The following is a 21,607-nucleotide window of genomic DNA, read 5'->3' on the forward strand; positions in this document are numbered from 1 at the left end:
CCCTCCAAGGCCAAAGCTGTGCCAACTCCTCCCAAAGGCTCCCCTACCTTCCATGGATCAGATAGGCCCAAAGGGCAAATTAAATCGTACATTATCCCAAATACCAGTCTCGGGTCACTGGCTTTGTTCCATTAAAGATTTAGAGCCCAGGAGAGTCTCCCAGAGCTCCAGACCCAAGGCCTCAGGTTCAAGAGAGAGAGCAGCAGGCTCTTCTTTGGATCAGGAAACAGTCACAGTGGTACAATCCTCCTGGGCAAAGCCAAAGCCAAGTGGTGGTTGACTAAGAGATGGCCATCCACCTTCTCTAGTCTATTGGAATTGGGGGGGGGGCACTGTCTTTCCTACCTTAGTCATCCCCAAGGATGAAGATACCTGCAAGTTGAGGAGGACCATGGGGATGAAAGGAGCAGCTGTGGATAAGGGGAAGGACTAAGGAAGCAGAAAAAAAAGAGGAGATGCTGAAAGGGGCCAGGAGGCCAGAGCCCCCAGAGATACGCTCTCATTTAGAGTGATGAGACAATGAAGGTCAGAGAACCATGTAAACGTCACAGCCACATGGTAGGAATTGGACCAGAAACCCTCACCCTCCCAGGTACCCAGGGCCAGGGCCTACCTGCAAGATGTCTCTCGGAAGGAGATGTTCAGATCCCAGTGAGTGTGGACTCTGGAGAAAGAGAGAAGGTCAGTCCTGGTCCCTTGGGCTCTTGTCTCCCTCATTGCCCCCTTCCCCAGGGTCACTCCCTCAACTCTATCCACTACAGTGCCTCCTAGCTGCCTCTGCCCCCACTTTAGAGGAAGAACTTGAAGCCCAGGATGGGGACAGGGAAGGGGGAGGAAACAAGAAGTTTAACTTTGTGCTAAGAGCTTTACAAATATTTCATCTGATTTGGGAAAGGCCTTGGCCGAGGTCATGAGAGAAGGTAGGAAATGGAGGTGCTTGGACTTGAGCCAGGCCCTCTCCTGAGAGGCAGATAGCTCTTTCTAAGTCTTTGCTCAAGAATCGGATAGATTGGTGGGACTTTGGATAGTTTGATGTCTCAGGTCCCCCTGAGGTCCACCTAAGGGGGGGGCAGGACTCAAGATTCATCCTACCAGCTCCCCAGATTGAAGGATCGCTAGGGTCTGGCCAATGTGAGATCCTCAACCTTCGATTCCGATCAAATGATTTAACATCAGAAATGAGTATGATTTCATCAGTGGGAAATCACCTTTAAAAAGAGACAGTCCATCTGCTTGGTTCCTCCACCCTCAGGACTGTGACACTCTTCCCTCAGATTTGGAGTGGTCTTTCCTTTTAGAGGGAGCACTCCCTGAGAAGTAAGACACCCTGCTTTTTTATCTGTATACTTAATCCTCGGCAAAGTGATATTTATATACGGTAGGTGCTTAATAAGTGATTCATTCATTTTTGTCCCTAGGGAGATACCCCCTTCACTCAGCATTAGGAGATCCCCAAATATTATAGCAGGATAGACTTCCCAGACGCCTCCGAGAGGAACCACGAGTATTATGAAAGACTCTCCACAGGAGGGCCCTAAGGTTATAAGAGGAGGACATTGAGAGAGGGACCCTGAGGTTCCAGCAGGAAAATTCCCAGAGACAGAGTCTTCAGGGTTATGACACAGTAGACCTTTATAGAAAGAGGACTTCTAGGGTTATGAGGAAGATCACCCCAGGAAAGGACCCTCCCCATTCTCTAGCTCAGAAATGGAGGTGGGATGACGGGAGAAGGCACCCCAGTGGGAACAGCCCAGTCTACCCTGCTCCAAGTCTCCTTAGACAAATGGATAGGTAAGAACAAAAATTAAATCCTCATTATCTCTGCTTCCTTCACCTCCATAGGAACTCAGCAAGGGAGCCCACACTCTGGGGGAGGGGACCTACTTGGGGGAGGCGGCTAGGGAGGGGGGAAGGGGCTCCTCCTTTCTAGCCACTAATCATCCAATTAAAATAGAAGAAGGCTGGCCAGGAAGCTCCTGGGGTGGGAGGAGACCAGGGGGAGGCCAAGAGGAGTCAGGGGCCCTAGGCACTGGAAGGGGGGTGCATCCCCCTCTTCTATGGGCCTCATAAAGTGTCCAATAAAACCTGCAGCTGGAGAGAAGGTGGGGAGCTCACAAAAGCTTGGCCCTCAGCCCAGCTCAAACTGATACCTCCCCCCCACCAAACCTGCCCTGGCTCATATGCCCATATTGACCTTGGCAAGCTGATACCAACAGGGTCTTAAGAGGAAACTGGTAGCCTGGGAGCAGGCTCTAATCATCTATTGGAGGAGAAAGATTGACGGTAATTATCATTGACCTTTCAATCCAGTCCTCCCCTCCCTGACTATACAGAAGTGGAAACTGGGCCCAGGAAGAACAAGGGACTTAACCAAGGTCACACAGTTACCAAGTGTCAGAGATTGGATTTGAACTTGGGTCTTCTGAATCCAGGACCAGCATGCTTTCTACTAAACTTCATTGGATAGTGGAAGTGTTTTAGCTCAAGTTTTTCATCTTCACAGATGAGTAAACTGAGGTCCAGGGAAAGGAAGAGATATGTCTATGGTCACATAGTTAGTGTCCAGGCTTCAGAGCCAGTGCTTACATAGATGTAACTATCATCTGTGGCACTGAGGGAATTGTAAGCACAGGCAATATAAAGGTATAGGGAGGGATGGTCACCCCTAGCTGGAAGAAAAAGATTGCTAGGCCAGACCCAGCCCACGGGTGTCAAGGATTCTCTGGGTTGTGGGGTTCTATCTCTCGGGGGCTTTTCTCCAACCTCCTGCCTCAAGTTGGGACTACCTCACCAGGGGGCAAAGAAAGGGTCACCAGAGGCCGGCCCTAGTTCTCCTGCCTCCTTAGAAGACCTTGAAGGATGCCTTCAAGTCTCAGCAGAAGCTGGCCCAGTCCATGATCTCTCTCCTCCTGCCATCATGTTGTCGTTTTCTGCTTCCAAACTTTCGTCCCTCAGGAGAGTGGAAGCTCCTTGAGGGCAGGGACTGTTTCAAATCTTGTATCTACTGAATTCAGTACAATTGAAACAAGTGAGAAACAACAGTGGGCTCTCAGTTCAACTATTCTCAAGAATAGGCAAGAAAACTGGTTCACTTAAGTGAAAGAGGTGACAGGGTGCCACAGTAGATAGAATGCCAACCTCAAGTTTTAATCCTGCCTAGCCATGTGACTGTGGGAAACTCAATGGGACTCAGTTTCCTTATCTGTAAAATGGACTCAATGGCCAAAAGAAGGGCCCTAACCAACCATGATGACTCAATGACAGAGGACTCTAGTGAAAACTTGGCCCATTGTGCATGGAAGAGCAGTCTGTGAAGTCGGAGGACCTGGATTCGATTCTCATTATTCATGCTAAAATACTTGTCACCTTGGGCAAGTCATTGAACTTTTCTGAGACTCAACTTCCCTCCTGTGAAGGGAGGAATAGGGAGCCTCTGAATGCCTTCAGTTCTTGATCTGCGATCCCATGATGCTCAAGACAAGAATTCTCCATTTCTTCCCCTATCTTGGAACATCATATACAAATGAGGAAGGAAACCAAATTAAGTGCCTACAATATACTAGGCAACTATTATCTCATCTGATTCTCTCAACAACCCAAAAGGGAGAGGATGGTATCAGTATAGCTCCCACTCTACAGTTGAGGAAACTGAGGCATACAGTTTGGGTTTTTTGAGGCAATTTTGACTGTACAACCCAGTAATTTTCTGAGAACCCATTTGAATTCAGGTCCTTTTGATTCCATGGTTAGTGTACTATCTACTGAGCAACCTACCTGCCCCTAAACTATTATTATTGTCATTTATTTTGAAGTGGTGGCAATCAGGGTTAAATGACTTGTCCAAGGTCATACAGCTAGTAAGTATATTAAGCTAGATTTGAACTCAGGTCCTTCCGACTCCAGGTCCAGTGCTTTAGCCACTGTGTCACTTGGCTGCCCCTAAATTATTATTATTTACATTTGGGGGGGGCAATTAAGATTAAGTGACTTACCCAGGGTCACACAGCTAGTAAGTGTATGAGGCCAGATTTGAACTCAGGTTCTCCCGACTCCAGGCCTAGGGCTTTATCCACTGTACCACCTAGCTGCCTCCCCATACAAGTTAAGTGACTTGCCCAGGGTCATACCATCAGGAAGTATCTGAGCTTAGATTTGCACTCATGTCTTTCCTTCTCCAGATTCAGTTTATCTACATGAAACCCTATCTAGTTGCTTCATGAAACTGGGTTAATAGCGGGTAGAGCAGGTCCAGGTTTGGCCCAGGACCCTGGGGCAGAGATCAGGTTTCTCTACCTGCCCCTTTGTGTGGCAGCCAGCCCCCTCAGCTCCAAAGCTTCACTCTCAAGGAGAAACCAGTCTCTAGCTATAGGATATCCAACCAGAGTAGGACCCAAAGGTCCCCAGCCAGGACTGGCCACCTGCCTCCACTAACCTCCCAAAAAACCCTCCAAAATGACTTGGCCTGAGTGGGAACCTAGTCTGATCTGAGGATCCACTTGTCCACCATCCCCAACAATATCCTCTCCAGTCACAGGGAACTCACTCCCTCCTGTGACATCCCATTCTCTTTCCCATCATTAGGAAGGTTTTGAAATCAAGCCTCCCTTTTCAAATATTATCCCCATTGTATTGTTGAAGAAATGAGCCACATGAAGGTTAAGTGACTTGCCCAGGATCACACATCTAGTAAGTGTCTGATGCTAGATTTGAATTCACTATTTCCTGACTCTAAGCCTTGTACTCTAAGTATTCTAGTATGCTAAGCCTAGTTTTGTTTGCAATACGGAAACTTCCTCCAATGGCCCCAGGTTCTGCCTTCTGCAGCTGAGAGAACAAGACCTCCTTCTTCCACACACTAGCCCTCCAGTTCCATGAAGGCAGCCATCTATAGAGCAAAAGCTCCCAGTTCCTTCAAATCATCCTGGTATCTGCCTGCCCTGCCTCCAATCCCCCACAAGGGGATGGATTAATCTTTTGAAACAAGCAGACTGCCTTCCCTCAAACACTATCAGTGCCTCTGAAGGGCCCAACCCTCAGCTCCAGGGACACTCCTACTGGCCTCTGTCCACGCAAGCCCAAAGCAAACACGATTCTAACCCCTGGGGTCTCTGGAGCAACCCTTCCAACACTGACCCAAGCCTGCCGAGGGCCCAAGTACTCAGCTCCATTTCTCCCACTTTAATGGAAAGACCAGAGAAGTTAGTCTGAAGCTGAAGGTTTGAATCCAGGCCCTTTACAGCTTGTATGACCTTGGACAAATAATGATCGTTTTCTTTCTTCATCTGTAGAACAAGAGAGGACTTGGATTCGAATCCTGAACCAGCCCCTTATCTGCTTTAGACAGGTCCCTTAACCTCTGGAGACCTTTTCTTCCTTACTCTTGGAACATAAGTTCCCTCTGAGTAGGGATACTTCATCTATGTTTCACTTCATCTCCTTGCATATAATAGGGGCTTAATAAATGCCTCCTAACTGAATGCATTCTTCATCCATAAAATGCAGAAACTATAGTCAGAGGATCACCTATGTGATTATGTGACATTGGACAAATAACTCAACCTCCCCGGGCCTTAGTTTCCCTTTCTGTAAAATGGAGTGGGACTAGATCAGTGGTGTCAAACAGCCTAATGAAGACTACAGATTGGGTTACTCAGGATTATTTTTATTTATTTTGTTCAACATTTCCCAGTAAAATTAGGTGGCTCAGGGCAAAGAGCTGGGTCTGGAGTCAGGAGGGAAATTACATTTACCTCATTTCCTCATCTGTAAAATGGGGATAATCATGAGATCCTAGACTTCTACTGATCCCCTGTATGTGGTAACAACCATAATAGTAACACCTGTCATTTATATAGCATTGTAAGGTTTGCAAAATGTTTTAAAATACTGTTTCAGTAAAACTAAGCAAAGGGGGCAGCTAGGTGGCACAGAGGATAGAGCACCGGCCCTGGAGTCAGGAGGACCTAAATTCTAATCTGACCTCAGAAACTTAATAATTACCTAGCTGTGTGACCTTGGGCAAGTCATTTAACCCCATTGTCTTGCAAAAAAGGTCCAAAAAACAAAACTAGGCTTAGCTACTAGAATATTTAGAGTACAAAGCTTAGTCAGGAAATACTGAATCAAACACTTAGTGGATGTGTGACCCTGGGCAAGTCACTTAACCTTCATTTGGCTCGTTTCTTCAACAATAAAATGGGGGTGATACTAACAGTGTAATCCTAGTCTAGTTACATAATCTCTGTTTCAGTTTCTTCATCTGTAAAACAGGGATAAGAATAACCTCCCAGGTTTCTTATGAGGATCAAATGAGATAACATAGGTAGAGGTGGTTAGCAGAGTGCCTGGCTTTCTTTCCTTTCTCACAACTATCCTGGGAGGCAGGTGCTGCCCTTAACCTCATGTTACACATGAAGAAATTGAGGCAGATCCAAGGTTGTGACTTGCCCAGGGTCACACAGCTAATATACGTCTGAGGTCATATCTAAATTCAGGTCTTCCCAAGTCCGGCACTCCATCTCCTGGGGCACCTAGCTTCCCCTAAGGCAGGGCTATCTAAAACATGGTCGCATGTGTCTAGCTCTAAGGGATCATCGGAGCACTGATCCCTGGGGCAGAACCTTCTTCTTGGCTACCAAGATCCTGGGTGATGCCTAGACCAGTGGTCACAAAGTCACAGCAGACACCTGCAGGCTTCAAGGTGATCCTGAGTAACCCAGTGTCTATGCAATAATAGCAATGTAAGGTTTGTGAAATCCCTTTTGTGGAATCACAATCTCCCTAAAATCTGGTGAGGCAGGCGCTATTGTTACAAGACGTTAGGGGACTTGCCCAGGGCAACGAGACTGCAAGTTTGTCTTCCTGCCTCCTATGCCAGTGCTCACGAGGTCACTGCTTTCCCAAAGTCCACCAAGATCTTGAAAGACACTATTTCATCTGGTTCTTGAAACAATCCTATGGGGAAAGTGCTATGGCTACACTGTCCTCATTATATGGGAGTAGAAGGAAAATAATTACGTCTGTCTTTCATTTTTGAAGACCATGACATCAGGGAGGTAATGTTCTGACAAGCACATGAATTGGATTGGAGTGGGGAGGGGCTGTGCTAAGTCCCCAGCCTCACTTTCTCCTCCAGAGCCATCTAGGTCCAGTGGCCAAATATGAATCAGGATAATTGAAGATGGCTCTGGATGAGAGGAAATCAGGGTTAAGTGACTTGCCCAACATCACACAGCTAGTTAGTGTCAGTTATCTGAGACCAGATTTGAACTCCTGTCCTCCTGATTCCAAGGCCCAGTGATCCATCACTGCACCACTTTGAGAGCATCTATGACACTGAGAGATCATCAGAAGCCAGATGGGAAACTGTCAAAGGTAAAATTGGAACCCAGGTCTTCCCAACTGCCAGACTCACCAACACAAACATCTTATTTACAGGATGCAACTGAGGGCCCAAAACAAGAGGATTTATTCAAGATCTCTTCCCCCACAGCTCAGAGTAGCAAGTTTGCATTCCTCTCAGATTCTCAAAAACTACAGAAAATTCCAAAGCCCACCATGTTCTACTGGGGACAGGACCTTCTAAAGTAGTACCTTCTCTTCATGATACTGATGTGCACGTCGTCCTCCTGCTTCACATCTGGCCGATGGCCATGGGCTGGGCTGCTCCCATCACTGTCCCCATCACTGGCTGAGAAAATCGAACTCAGCTCCTTCTTTGGGATCCTGGTGGGAGGTAATGGGATTGTCCTCTTCTCTGCCAGGCGACCCCGATTCTAGGAGGAAAGGGGACAGAGGAGTCAAAACTGGTCAGTGTGGCTATGGCCTCCAGAGTCAAAAATTCTAGGGCCAGATCAACAGCTCCATCACTACAGGATCCCTGTGCCCCTTGGGAGAGGAGGGGAGCAAGACCCCAGGGAGCTGGGCAAACATCAGGGCAAGGATATTACTGCTTCCTGTTTCCTGAAATCCTAACTTTCCCTGCCTACCACTCCTCCAAAATACAACCTCCCTGAAGGCAGGCCTTGTTGTGCTTCTGGATTTCTAATCCCCAAATATAGCAATCCCTGAACCAGAGTAAACCTTTAAAAAGTTTTCATTCATTCTTGGTGGCACAGTAGATGACAACCTGGTCCTAAAATCAGGGGGAAACTGAGTTCAAAGCTAACCTAAACACTCTCTAGCTGTGGGATCTGGACAAGTCACAGCTCCAACTGCCTTAAAAAATGCTTTTCATTCATTCTTGAGGGATTATAGAAAAGTTAGGCATTCCCTCTTTATTAGGGGGATTGCATTCACCCCATAAATCTGCTCTCCTAACACTCACAAGGGGTGGTAGGTTCAAGATAGAGAATGGAGGTAAAACCAAGAAGGGAGGGGACAGCTAAGTGGTGCAGTGGATAGAGCACTGGCCTAGTTGTGTGATCTTGGCCAAGTCATTTAACCCTATTGCCTTGTTGGGTTTTTTCTTAAAGAAAGAGATGAGCTGAGCTAGTCATTGCTGTCTTGAAATAGCCACATCTTGGCTACATCCAATGTAAAGACCTGCTGCAGTCCCCTCCTCTTTCTACATATGGGTTTTTTGCCTTATTCTTTCTAAATTCCTTTGCAAAAAGCCAATTGTGACTCAGATGAACTAAGGAGGAAAGGTTTTTTCCCCTATCTTAATCTGGGCAGAGAAGGGGTCAGGGTGCCCCTGGTGGCCCCACATGGTGGCGGCACCAAGGTTAGCTCAATCTTGGGATCTGCAGAGAGCCCAGGAGAAATGATCTAGGATAACTCTGGGGGCTTGAGGCCCTTCTGGCTTGGGGCATGCCCCTTACTTCTGACTCCTCTTTGGTGACCCAGAAATTTCACGTTGTCAATGAATATAGCTTGGCTCAGAAGTAGTTCACGTCTTCCCTTCCTTAGCTCCAGTCTCCTCTTCCTCCAATCTTGTTTCCTCAGTTCCACTTTTTGAAAATATTGATATCCCTTGCCCTCCATGTCCAATCTTAACTCTTGTTCAAAACTGCCTTCCAGGGGCTCCCTGAACTCCCAGATGGTGCCCCTTCTCCCTGCTCAGGGACTTAGGACCTCAAATTCATTTTGATATTTTTCTAATATCTCCCTGTTAGCTCTAGCTCAGACTCAGGAATTTGTCCTGATTTATGAGAAGAGGTACAAAAATAATTCTAGTCGGGCTCAAAACAATGGTCCCCAAACCCCAATTCCTAATAACCTGTTTTCTTTACTCCTGTGACTGAAGAACCCTGGCAAAACTCTTGAAGACGATGAATTTGTTCTTCTTCATACTCTAAAGTGCTCAGCACTGAAGGCCTAAACTTCAGTTTCTTAATCTGCAAAGTAAAAATCTTAATGCTACCAAGCTTGGAGAAAAAGGGTGAAAGTGTTGAGAGATCATGGAAGTAGGACTCAGATGTAGTATAGTATAGATGAACTTAGAGTCAGGCTTTTACTAAACAACCAGTATAGATGGACTGGGAGACAGGGAGATCTGGGAATGAATGAATGAATGAATGAATGAATGAATGAATGAGTGAATGAACAGGCTTGCTGCCCCCAAGCTTTGTTCCTTCTAAGATAACTATCATTCTTATCCCATAGCTTGTGGCAGGATCTCTTTGGAGATATTTCCCTGCCTGAACCCCAACAAGGCACCCGGACTCTTACTCAGAAGTAGATCCCACTGATTAACTGCCCACAGAATTCCACTGATGCAGCTCATGCACAGAGAGCTTAAATCACTTCCTTAAAGTTAATGCAGTAAAAGTTGAAGCCAAAATCCAAACTCAGTCTAGCTGTCTTCCACTAAAGACTCTCCTCTTGATCTTGGCCTCAGTCAGGACTTGTTGCCATCAATTAACAAACATTCATTAAAGTGGGGGGAAGTTAGGTGGCATAGTGGATAGAGCCCTAGAGTCAGGAGGATCTGAGTTCAAATGTGGCCTCAGACACTTAATAATCACCTAGCTGTGTGGCCTTGGGCAAGCTACTTAACCCCATTGCCTTGGCAAAAACCAAAAAAGAAAAAATCAAAGTGACTATTAACATATAGTTAGTGCTGGGGATACAACACAAGAAGAGTCAGTCCCTTAAGCCCTCATCCCACCTGGTCTTGTTCCTTGGACTGATCTCTCAGTTCCAAAATTAGTTTTTGGAATCATCCTTTGAGTCAATCATCCTTTTTACTCCCCCAAGGAGTAAAATATAGAAAGAAAAGCCCCAAATGGGTCAGAACATTGATAGTGGCATTTTTTAAAATGAGAGCAAAGTGGAAACAAAGAGTAGGAAAGGACTGAACATACATGACATACGACTATTACATAGAAATGCGACGAAAGTTTGCATAAGCTGAAAAAACCAAAGAATATGAAGAATTCAGAGCAGTCCAGGAGGATTTATATGAATTGATACAAAGTGAAGGAAGTGGTTCCAGCGAAAGTCTAGGTACAATACCTATAATGATTCAGTAAAGAGAAAGAATACAATTTAACTATAGTCACCAGGCTTGGACCCAAAGACAAAATGAAACAATGTCTCACCTGCCTTTCTTTTCAGACCCTGGACACTGGATGTGTGGAATGCTGCACTAGACTTGTTTAGTCTTGCTTAAATGCTTCCCCACCACCCCTCTCCCTTTTCTTTCTTTGTTTTAAAGCTCAAGATAGTACACAGTAGGGGAGGCTAGGTGGTGCAGTGGATAGAGCACAGGCCCAAAAAAACTAAAAAAAAAAAATTATAATAATACACAGTATATAGTAGGCACTTGGGATGGCTTACTAGGGAGGGGAAAGAGGAGGGGCATTTATTTTTTTTTATGTTTTTGCAAGGCAAATGGAGTTAAGTGGCTTGCCCAAGGCCACACAGCTAGGTAATTAAGTGTCTGAGACCGGATTTGAACCCAGGTACTCCTGACTCCAGGGCCAGTGCTTTATCCACTGCACCACCTAGCTGCCCCAAGGAGGGGCATTTCTAAAAATGAAAGTGATATAAAAACAGAAAATAGCAATAGCAATTTAAAACATTTAAAAAGCTCTTCAGCAATCCATGTTTTAACACCCTGGTCTTCAGAACCTGTGAATTTGCCTGGATTCTAATCCTAACTTCTTCCAGTGATAAGGTGGGTCTGTTCCACTCCCTCCAGTTCTCTGTAAATCAGGTCCCCAGACATTTGTTTTATTTGACCCCAGAGAACAAAAGAACTCTAATTTGCCTTCATGCACTAATGGTCTTGAGGCAATAGAGGAGTGCCAAGGAATTAGCAGGTGAAGCACTAGCCAAATGGTAGCACACTCCACCCCTGCCCCACCTCCAGCCCAGGATGGTAGCTGTTGGCCATGAGCACAAAGGAGGTGAGAGCCCTATGGTGAGCTGCAGATCTAATTTCTAAATCTTTTAGAAAAGGTTTCTTGTAGGTATCATGAATAGGGTATGTAATGTCTAGCACATATGTGGCTTTTGTGGACTGTGGCATGCATGTAGTTGCTGTGATATGTGTGGCCGGTAGCACAGTGTGGTGTTTTCTCATGGGTATAATGGCAGCATTTAGCTTTCAGGGTTGTTTTAAGGATCAAATGAGATAACAGTTAAACTGTCATATGTGTTAAGAATTTCTATGATGTTTTTTATCTGATGTGTAGATGTGCACGCGTGGGTTGCAGCACAGATGTGTGACAGGGTCCCATAAACATGGAGGGATGCAGGAAGCTACCAGGAGGACCCTGAATCTGGGGCTGGGCCGTTGCAGACTCACAGCCCCCTCTCTGCTAGTTACATGGGAAGAAAAGTTATCGATCATTATGTGACTGGGGGTGGAGGTGGAGGGGCAGTCCCTTTGACTTATTTAATAATGGCTGGCTAGGGCCTCCAAATGCCTAATTCCCTCCCATCTCCTTCAATCACTGCCTCTCCAGCCCCGCCTGGTCTGCCCCCCACGGCCTCGGCCACCAGCCTTCTAGGCCCCAGCTCCAGCTCCCTCATCTCCCGTCACCAGGGCAACGCAGCCCCTCACATCCATCTGGGAGGCGGCAGGAAGGGGAAGGCGGGAGGTTCTGAACCTCGGGGGCGGGGTGGGGGGCTGGAGCACTAAGAAAGGCAGGTTGGGCACTGGGCTGGGGGAGAGAGAGAGAGAGAGAGAGAGAGAGAGAGAGAGAGAGAGAGATAGAGAGAGAGAGAGAGAGAAGGGGGTAGACAGTAGAGAGGAAGAGATGCAGAGATAGAGACAAGAGAAAGAGGAAAAGGGAGGAGAGAGAAATTGAGAGGAAGAAGAAAGAAGAAACACAGATAGAGACAGAAAGAAAAGTGGGAGGGAGGAAAAAAGGGAGAGAAAGAAAGAGAAGGGGGCAGATGGGGAAGGGACATATACAGAGAGAGACAGAAGGAGAAAAGAGAGAGAGAAAAAGAAAAACAGGGAGAAAAGAAGAAATACAGATACAAAGAAAAGAGAGGAGGAAGAAAGGGAGAGAAAGAGAGAAATAAGGGGTAGATAAGTGAGGGAAGGAAAGAGACATATACAGAGATAGAGAGACAGAGAAAGAGAAGAGAAAACACAAAGATAGAAAAATTGAGAGAGGTAGAAGAGAAGAAATACAGCTATAGAAGACAGAAAGAAATAAGAGAGGGAGGAAGGAAGAAAGGGGGAAAGGAGCAGATAGCAAAAGGGGGAAAGGAACAGATAGCAGAAGGGGAGAGTCAGCAACATAAGTCGAGACACATACAAAGAGAAATTGAGGGGGGGAAATATGGGGAGAGAAAAGAAACAGAGACAAAGAGAGACAGACAGAAAGAGAGAGAGAGAGACAGAGAGAGACAGAGAGACAGAGACAGAGAGACAGAGAGACAGAAAGAAAAGGGAAGGAGGGAAGAGTAGGTTGGGAAAAGCTGCTTCTTGCAGGTACCTAGGCTCCTCCAGCAAAGCCAAGCCACACACAACTGTATCTTCCAAGGCCCCCCTCCATCGAGTCCAGGCTCCCTGAGGCCCATAGGCAGCCTCACCACCTGGCTAGGCTCCCACCCCCCAAAACAGCAAGAACAACCTGGCCCTCTCCCCACCCCCAACCTCTCAGGGAAGGCTGGGCTGACAGCAGGGTCACTGCAGGGGGTGGGGGAGCATGTGCTGTCTTGCCCACAGGCTCAGTCTCCCAGCTCTTTGTACAGACACAGTCTCTCACACATAATAAGAGTCTGTATTGAAGCTTAAAGACTTGCAAAATACCTCATGCACACCCCAAGCAAACCTCACTGCAGCCCTGGGACATGGCCACAACAGAAATTTTTATCCCCATTTTACAAATGAAGAAACAGGCCCTGAAAGTGAAATGACTTGCCTAGGTTCACCCTGTTCCTGGGCATCTGAAGTAACATCTGAAGCCAGATTTTCCTGACTCCCACTAACATTTCCTCAAAAATGACCAAGATACAAATGTGCTTACAAATGGGCATTTTGCCATACAGGCCCAGAGATTATCTCACACACACACACACACACACACACACACACACACACACACACGCACGCACACAAACACACACAAACTTACGTGTACAAAAACACGTCGTCCCATATACAGAATGTCTGCCACTTCATCAGGTTCCCCCGGCTCTATTGGCTTGAGCTGACAGCTCTGGCACTGTGGAGAATCAGATTCTCTGGGGAGGAGATGGTGCCAAAGGCTGAAGTCTGCCTCCCCGGGTTTATCGTTCCAGCCTTCCTCGGGTCTACACTGACAGTGATAAGTATTGACCTAGACACAGCATGCCAAATACCAGCCTTCCTGGCATTCCCCAAATAAAGCCTCCCCATCTTTTAAAAAGCAGCCCGCTGGGTCTGGGCACCCACCATCCTCTGCCCAGCTCTACCTCATAGACCTTTCCTCCCTGGACTAACTTGGGGTGGAGGGCAGAGGACAGGGGAGAGGGAGGGGCAGGGACCCATGCATCTTATTTCCAATTGGTTTGATTAAAATAAAGCAGGTTTTTTAAAAGAGAAAAAGAAAAAGCAGGGAATGAGGTGGAAATAGAAATGATGGGGAGGCCTCTCCCCTGATTAGGGTCTGGGCTTGGCGCTCAGAGCTAGCTCAGCCTCTGGGCAATGATGCACTCATGCAGGGGAGGGAGGGAGGGAGGGAGGACTGACAACAGATTCTGAGCCCAGACATCTGCATCCTCTCCCTCACCTCCCCTTGGTGGAACAAGTGGAGGGCGGGCAGGCGGGCGGGCAGAGATGAGATGACGGGTAATTTCCATGAAGCTCATTAATTACCAGCAGAGGGGGTCCCTCTGGGCACCAGGGATGGCAAGTTTAGCCATGTCTGTGCTGGGGAGCAGAGAGGAGGCTACCAGGGGAGAGTGGAGCAGTGGGAGATTCCAGCAGAGCCTCCAACCCCAGGCCCACTGACCCCTGGAATGCAACTCATCCCCCATTCCAGTTTCCACCATCAACAGGTGCTCAGATGAGATACCTTTTAAATAAACAAAGGAGAAAACTAAGGCCTGTCAGACTCAACACTCATCCCAGTCTTTCCAACCAAACACAACTTCTGAATGTGCATCATGGACAAGCTTGCCCTCAGGACCTGGGAAGTCGAGTGTGTTTCTCCGGTTCAAGGTGGGCCTGGGTTCAGATCCTACCTTTGATTTTTACTACCTGCCAAACCTCAAGCAAGGGACTTTCCTCCACTCTGAAATGACTAGATGGTTGGAATAGATGATTTCTATGCTCTCAGCTACAAAACTGTATGAGCATATGCACAGGCACCTATTTCCATGGGTGGTGAGGAGAAATTCATTGTAAGGTAGACTTGAAGTTCATGGTTAGGTACCCAGAGGGGTAAGATGCAACCAGGTACCAGGAGGGCCCTAAAAGTGAGCAGCTGATCCTCATCACAGCTCAGCTTAAAGGTCACTAGCCAAAGGCAGGAATAGCAGACCGGGAGCTGGGGGACCTGGGTCCTACCCAGGCTCCATTGTTCACATAGGAACATAGGTCTTAGAGCTGAAAAGATGCTCAGAAACACAAAGTCCAACCCCCTGCAGTTTACAGAAGAGGAAAATGAGGCCAGAGAACAGACAGGATCTGTCCAAGGGCACCCAGTGAGAGGGATTTAAACTAGGTCCCTACTCTTTGCTCCCACACTGCCACCAGCATCTGTGATCTGGTGTGGGAGCCAAGATGCAGGGTGGGGGGAGGCCCCTGCTCCTTTCTGAGCCTCAGTTACCTTCTGAGAATGGGGAAAGGAAACCCTATCTGGCTGAGAAGAAAAGAAGTCAGGAAGGTGAATCAGACTTTCAAATTGGCAGGTCTGTGGTGGAGGCAGTGGGGCCCTTGTGGTGAAGCTCATGGTCACAAGGGGAGGTGTGCCCACAAAGCTGAGTTCGAGGATCCCCTCCAGTCCCCAGACAATCTCCCCATAGACTTGGAAAGAGTTTTGATTTCATATTTTACGAGGCCCGACTACCAAAACACTAAAATGGAGTGGGGGGAACCTCACCGGGGAAGCGGGGGAAGGGGAATGTGCAGAAAAACTGGGGTTCCCCCCACCCAACAGGAAACGTGGGTGGGGAGCTCCCGGGAGGCCCCAGAGCAGCTGGGTAGAGAGGGGAGGAAGGCCCAAAAGGGAAGAACAGAGAGGCCCCCCAATCCTGACTGACTCTTGCCAGTTTCCCCTCTTCCTAACCCCTCCTCTTATGACTCCCCAATTTCAAGTCAAACTGCTCGGAAACCAACATACAATCCACAGCAGGGGAAACCATGTCTGCAAGGATGAGAACCCTGTGCAAGAGTATCTAAGCATGTATCTGTGCCCGTGTTCATTTCTTCATCAATTGGTGTCTGTCTGTCTGTCTATCTCTAGGCCTGTTTGTTGAAACCTGTCATTCACCAGTTATTCAACCTAGGGAGAAACTGCCTATCCTCACCCAGTTCAGGATAAATGACATTTCCAAGATCACTCAGCATAATGCTTACTCCCTATCTGACCTTGAAGAAGTCAATTCACTTCCCCAGGCCTCAGTTTCCTCAACTGTAAAATAACCAGATGATTGCACCCGATGAACTTTGAGAGACCCTTCTCTGCTCACATAGGTCTACTGGGCAACCACACCCTTGGCTTCATGTTTCTGCCAGGATCCAAAGGCCAGGACCCTAGACTCCATGCCTTTTCACCGGCCTTCTTCAAGGGCAGCTTAAACTCCCTTGCCATATAAATGCCCGGGGTCCTGTTTTCTCCCAAAACAAATACCTGTACCAAGAACTTTGGCCTCCCTTGAGATGCTCGGGCCTGGGGCACTTTTACCACATACACACACACACACACACACACACACACACACACACACACACACACACCCCACATAAATCAGTCCTACCACAAAGATGGATGTCTAGGAACACTGCCCTTCCTCAAGATGAGGGAAGCAGTTCCCTCCTATGGAAGAGATGACCAGGCCTGGGGCACTTTCCCCAGCACCATCCTCACGCACACATACACACATACAATGATCACACACAAGGGCCATGCATGCAGACTAGTCCTATCACACATATAGAGGTCAAGGCATACTGACCTCAAAAATCACTGATGACTGTGGTCTTTTCTCTCATACCCCACAATGCCCACACCAGGAGCATATGCCCTCACATACCAAGCATGCTCAGTCCGAGGTCACTGCCCTCAGATACCACAGATTCTTGGAAGTTCTGCCCTCACATACCCAGACAGGAGCTTCTGACCTCATAGCAACTGATGCTTGGGGCCCTTCCCTCATACCCCAAAGCTGCCCAGGTTGGGGGCACACACCATATGACTAGAGCCTCTGTCTTCAACTGCTATGGATGCCTGCAAGTCCAGCCTAGGGACCTCATTCACACATCATGATCCTCTCAGGAGGCACCCTCCCCATCCAGCGCTGGGTCCCCAACATCCCTCTGGCAGTCCTGTGTCCTGGATCTGGGTCTAAGGGACTGGGTCGCTAAACTGAAAGTCTGAAGCTGGTGCCCTCCTGGTGTCTGACATCACCTTGTGACAATATCCTTCCTGAGGCTCTCTCCCCACCACCCTCAGGACTTCACCTTCAAAAGAGAAAGCAACTTATTTGCTGGGGGACTTTGATCCAGTCCTTTCCCCCCTCTGGGCCTGGCTTATTTTCCCCATTTCTAAGATGAGCAGGGGCAGAAGAGTGGGGATGATCTACCAGATCTCTTACCTCCTTCTAGGGACAGCTGGGTGGTGTGGTGGATAGAACACCAGCCCTGGAGCCAGAAGGTCTCAAGTTCAAATCTAGCCTCAGACACTTAATAATTACCTAGCTGTGTGGCCTTGGACAAATCACTTAACCTCATTGCCTTGTAAAAAAAAAGGGGGGGGAACCCAAAATAGCTACATATCTACCTAAATCAACCAGTATCTAACCTACCTCAAAAATTTTTAGGCTTCGTATGGAGAGACTTCTAACACTGAGCTTTCTTCTCTATCAAGACACACCAGTGGGAAAAAAGCCCTAGATTTGATGTCAAAGGACCTGGCTTTGAATCTGCTTATCGATGTAACTGGGGGACCTTGGACAAGTGACTTAACTTCTCTGGACCTATTTTCTCCTTTGCAAAAAGAGAAGCTAAGACTAAAAGGTCTCTAGGATACTTTTCAGCGACCGGTCTCTGAGGTCTCAATCCAGAAAGTAACCAAGAAAAGCAAGGCGGTGTGGGAAGAGATGCTAGGTCACAGCACGTCCCCAGATTCTTACCACTGGCGAGGAAATGCGACACCCAGGGCAGTCACAGATCGGAGGATGAACCTGCAAGATGCCTTTGGACATAAGGGTCTTCAAACTCTTCCCTGAATGCAAGTGAGAGAAAGAGGAGAAAGGAGAGGTGAGATCAGGAGGCAGGAAAGAGCAAGCCTGGGACACACTTAGAGAAAGGGAGGCTGGGAAGCCCAGTTTGGGGGGGGCTAAACTGAACCAAATAAATGCGGGCTAGAACCCCAAGGCAGGGCGGGGACAGCTGCTAGAACTGCTCAGGGGTACCTAACAGACAGACTGGGCCTCCCAGAGGCACACCTACAGAAGGCCTGCCTGCTAACCGGCCCCAGATGCCCACCCACGGCTCCAAGGGAGGCCCCGGTGTTCACAGATGTGCATATCCAGATGCGGGCAGCCCCCGGAGCACACACATACCCAGAGGCAGCAGTAGAGAGGAGCTGTGAACCTGCCCAGCTGCACCCCCTCCCCGCAGCCGGGGCCCAGACCACACAAGAGGGAAAGCCCGTGTACTCAGACCTCCTGTGACTGGCACGGCCGCCCCCCTACCCCAGTGTGTGTGTCTCTCTCTCTCTCTCTCTCTCTCTCTTTCTCTCTCTTTCTCTCTCTCTCTCTCTCTCTCTCTCTCTCTCTCTCTCTCTCTCTCTCACACACACACACACACACACACACACACACACAGAGTCATAAACCCTCATGTCATGCTCACACCTCATACCCACCCACTGACAGTCACCCACTCACCCCCCCATCACACACATGTTCATGTCACGCTAACATGCAGTCAACTCAGTCACACTCACACATTCACCCCCACACACTCCAATCCCCCACTCACACCCCCACCCAGTCATACCCTCACACACACAATCACACACACCCCTCCCCGGCATTCTAGGCATGTCCCCCGGGTCTTCCCTTGCATGCACCCACACATCTCCCCCATTCCCCCAGATGCAAGGGAGACGGCCCCGCGACACACAGACCATCCCTTGTACCTCAGGCCAACTTTCTGGCTACAATTAGGCGGCCCCGCCTCGGCCCAGCCGGCTGGGCCACCCCCCTCCTGGCCCCAGGCACCGACCCCAGAGCTGGGGAGGGGCCGATTCTCCCACCACCAGCCCCCGCCCCGCCCTAGCAGCAGATCGGGCTGGAGGCTGCTGAAACCTAAGCCCGCAGCGCGTCCCCCCCCACCCCCTCCCAGGCCCTTGCGCCCCGCTGCCTCCCAGCGGGGCTTCCCGGGGGAGCCCAGGAGGCCAGCCGCGGGCGGCTAGGCTGGCAGCAGAGGGGGAGAGCTGCAGCGAGGCGCCCCCCCAGCCTGCGGGCTCCCGCCCCGGGCCGCCCCTCGCGCCGGCTCAGCTAATGAGCTGTCATGCCCGCCGCCCCCGGCGCCCCGCCGCCCCCGGCGCCCCGCCGCCCCCGGCGCCCCGCCGCCCCCGGCGCCCCGCCGCCCCCGGCGCCCCGCCGCCCCCGGCGCCCCGCCGCCCCCGGCGCCCCGCCGCCCCGCCGGGCTCCGGCTGCCGCCGGGCTCCTCCCGCGCCTCCACCTCCGCGCAGCCCGCCCGGGGCCGCCGCGCCCCCAGCGCCCCCCTCCAACTTTGGAACTCAACCTGCACCCCCACCCCCAACCGCACTCACTGGGCTGGGGGGCGCCGCGCCGGCCGCCCTGCCCCGCTGGGCCGCTCCCGGGCTGCCTGGGCCGCCGCTCGCCGATCCGGCTCCGGCTCGGGTTCTGGCCGCCCACACTCTGCTCCGGGAAACCCCGCGCTCTCACAAGCCGCCGCCCCCCCCCCCCCCCCCCGCCCCAGCTGCTGCCGCCCTTCCCCTCCCCGGAGCGCGCGCGCGCACACACACACACAGGCACACAGACAAACACACCGACACACACACACACACACACACACACACACACACACACACACCCGCACCCCTACACCGACACACCCTCCCAGGCACAGCCACACACGCGCGCCCTGGCTCGCCCCCCCATCGCCAGAGAACCCAAGGAATGGACCCGGTCAGTCTCCAGACACGTCCACGGCGCGCCGACCCACAGCCCCCCCCCCCCGAACCCCCACTGGCCCAGAAGCGCAAGCACGCACACCCTCTGAAGCACGCTAACGGTCTCGGACGCACAGCGCCCCCCCCCAATTTTCATGGACACCCATCTCCTGACCCTCGGACGCCCCAACCCCCAGCCCAGCCCCTGCCTCCAAAACCCGAGAGCCGAGGCCTCTCGGGTCCTCTCCCTGCCCAAGCCCAGAGTTCTTCCAAAGTTTTCGGGGAGGGGGGATGGGAAGAGAAGGGCACCTCAGAAACGGGGGGGCGCAGACATCGGGGCTCCCTCCAGCCGCCCCCGTGGCCGACCCGCGTCGAAGTGAGCCGCGGCCGTCTGGGCTGGGGAGGGTGTAGCCGGGGCCGAGGTCGGGGCGCCCCCTCTGGGCCGGGGAGGGAGGCGTCGGAGGGGTGGCCGCGGCCCCCCGCCCCCCGTACCTTTGTGGCGGATGCTCCGCTTCCAGTCCTTGGCCGTCTCGCGGCCGCTGACGAACTGGAACTCGTTGGGGGTGAGCCACTCGCCCCGGTAGCGGATGGAGGGGCCCTTGCTGCCCTGGCACAGCTTGTGGACGTAGAGCAGCGCCCGGTTGTCGCCGCACTCCACCTCGATGCAGGGCTCGCCGTGGTCCAGGAAGGGCTGGAAGTCGGGCGCCGCCGAGAAGCGCTCCAGCGCCAGCTCGTCCGGGGGCAGCGGCGGCGGCCGGCGCGCCCGCGGCAGGCTCAGGTAGGCGCGCGGCGGGTGGAGGTGCAGGGGGGGCGGCGGCGGCGGGGGGGGGCGGCGGCGGCGGCGGGGGGGGGCGCGAAGAGCGGCTCGTAGCCCCGCGGGGGCGGCCCGGGCAGGGCCACGGGCACCGGCATGGGCACGGCGGCGGCGGCGGCCAGCGGCGCCAGGTAGTCGGGGAGCGCGTCCAGGGGCTGGTTGAAGGCGGCCAGGGCCCGCTCCTCCCTGGCCGGCAGCTCCTTCTTGACGGCCGGCATGCTGGCGGGGCCGCGCCGGGGCGCAGCCTGGGGCCGGCGGCCGCCGCCTGGGCCGCCTCCCGCTCCCGGCCCTCCTCCTCCTCCTCCTCCTCCTCCTCCTCCTCCTCCTCCTCCTCCTCCTGCCGCCGCCGCCGCCGCTCCGCGCTCCGGCTGGAGTTGGGCTGCCGCTTGCCGGCGGCCCCTCGGGCGCTCCGGGGGCGGGGGCGAGGGCGGGGGCGGGGGGCGGCAGCGGCGGCGGCGCCGGACGCCCCGGCAGCGCGCCCGCGCCCTGGCGGCTAGCGCGCCCCAGCCCCCCGGGCCGGCGCCCCCCCCGCCGCCGCGGGGCCCCCGGCCGGGCCGCCCCCCCGGCCCGGGAGCTGCCATGCCGCCGCCGGCTCCGCAGCCCGACTCATGGTGCGGCTCCCAGAGACTTATCGATCCCCGATCGGCCCGCCCGCCGAGCCCCGCCGCCCCGGCCCCGGCCCCGGCCCGGGGCCCCGCCGCTCAGGGGGCTCGAGCCGTCGGGGGAGCCCGGCCGCTGGAGGCCCCCCTCAGTTCGCCCTCGGGTCCCAGCCCCCTTCGGGCCCCCGCCCCCACTGCCCCAAGCGCACACTCAGACACACGCGTGTGCACACACGCGCGCCAGCCCTGGGACTTGGGAGACTCGGGCCCGGCGGCTGCCCCGCTGCCGCCGCCGCTGCTCTTCGAACTTGGCCCATTTAAACGGCCCCCGCGCGGCGGGCCAGTGCCAGCTCCGGCGGGGGGGTGCGCGACGGCCGACCGCGGCGGCCGGGCCCAGGCAGGAGCGGGGCGGCGGGGGTTGGGGGGCGACCCTGCCG

General features: G+C 52.0%; 1 protein-coding gene across 1 annotated transcript in view; it reads right to left on the bottom strand.

Annotated features, from left to right (window-relative positions):
* SAMD11 (sterile alpha motif domain containing 11) overlaps nt 1–20,835 on the bottom strand; it is a 39,948-nt gene extending 19,113 nt beyond the window's left edge. Inside the window, 6 exon segments of the mRNA XM_074218800.1 lie at nt 614–664; nt 7,594–7,775; nt 17,743–17,834; nt 20,250–20,586; nt 20,588–20,608; nt 20,610–20,835. Of these exon segments, the coding sequence (XP_074074901.1) occupies nt 614–664; nt 7,594–7,775; nt 17,743–17,834; nt 20,250–20,586; nt 20,588–20,608; nt 20,610–20,789 (863 nt within the window). The 5' untranslated portion in view covers nt 20,790–20,835.
* Between the last annotated feature and the right edge of the window lie 772 nt (nt 20,836–21,607).

The sequence above is a fragment of the Macrotis lagotis genome, chromosome 1 (assembly GCF_037893015.1).
Source record: "Macrotis lagotis isolate mMagLag1 chromosome 1, bilby.v1.9.chrom.fasta, whole genome shotgun sequence".
NCBI classification, from domain to species: Eukaryota; Metazoa; Chordata; class Mammalia; order Peramelemorphia; family Peramelidae; genus Macrotis; species Macrotis lagotis.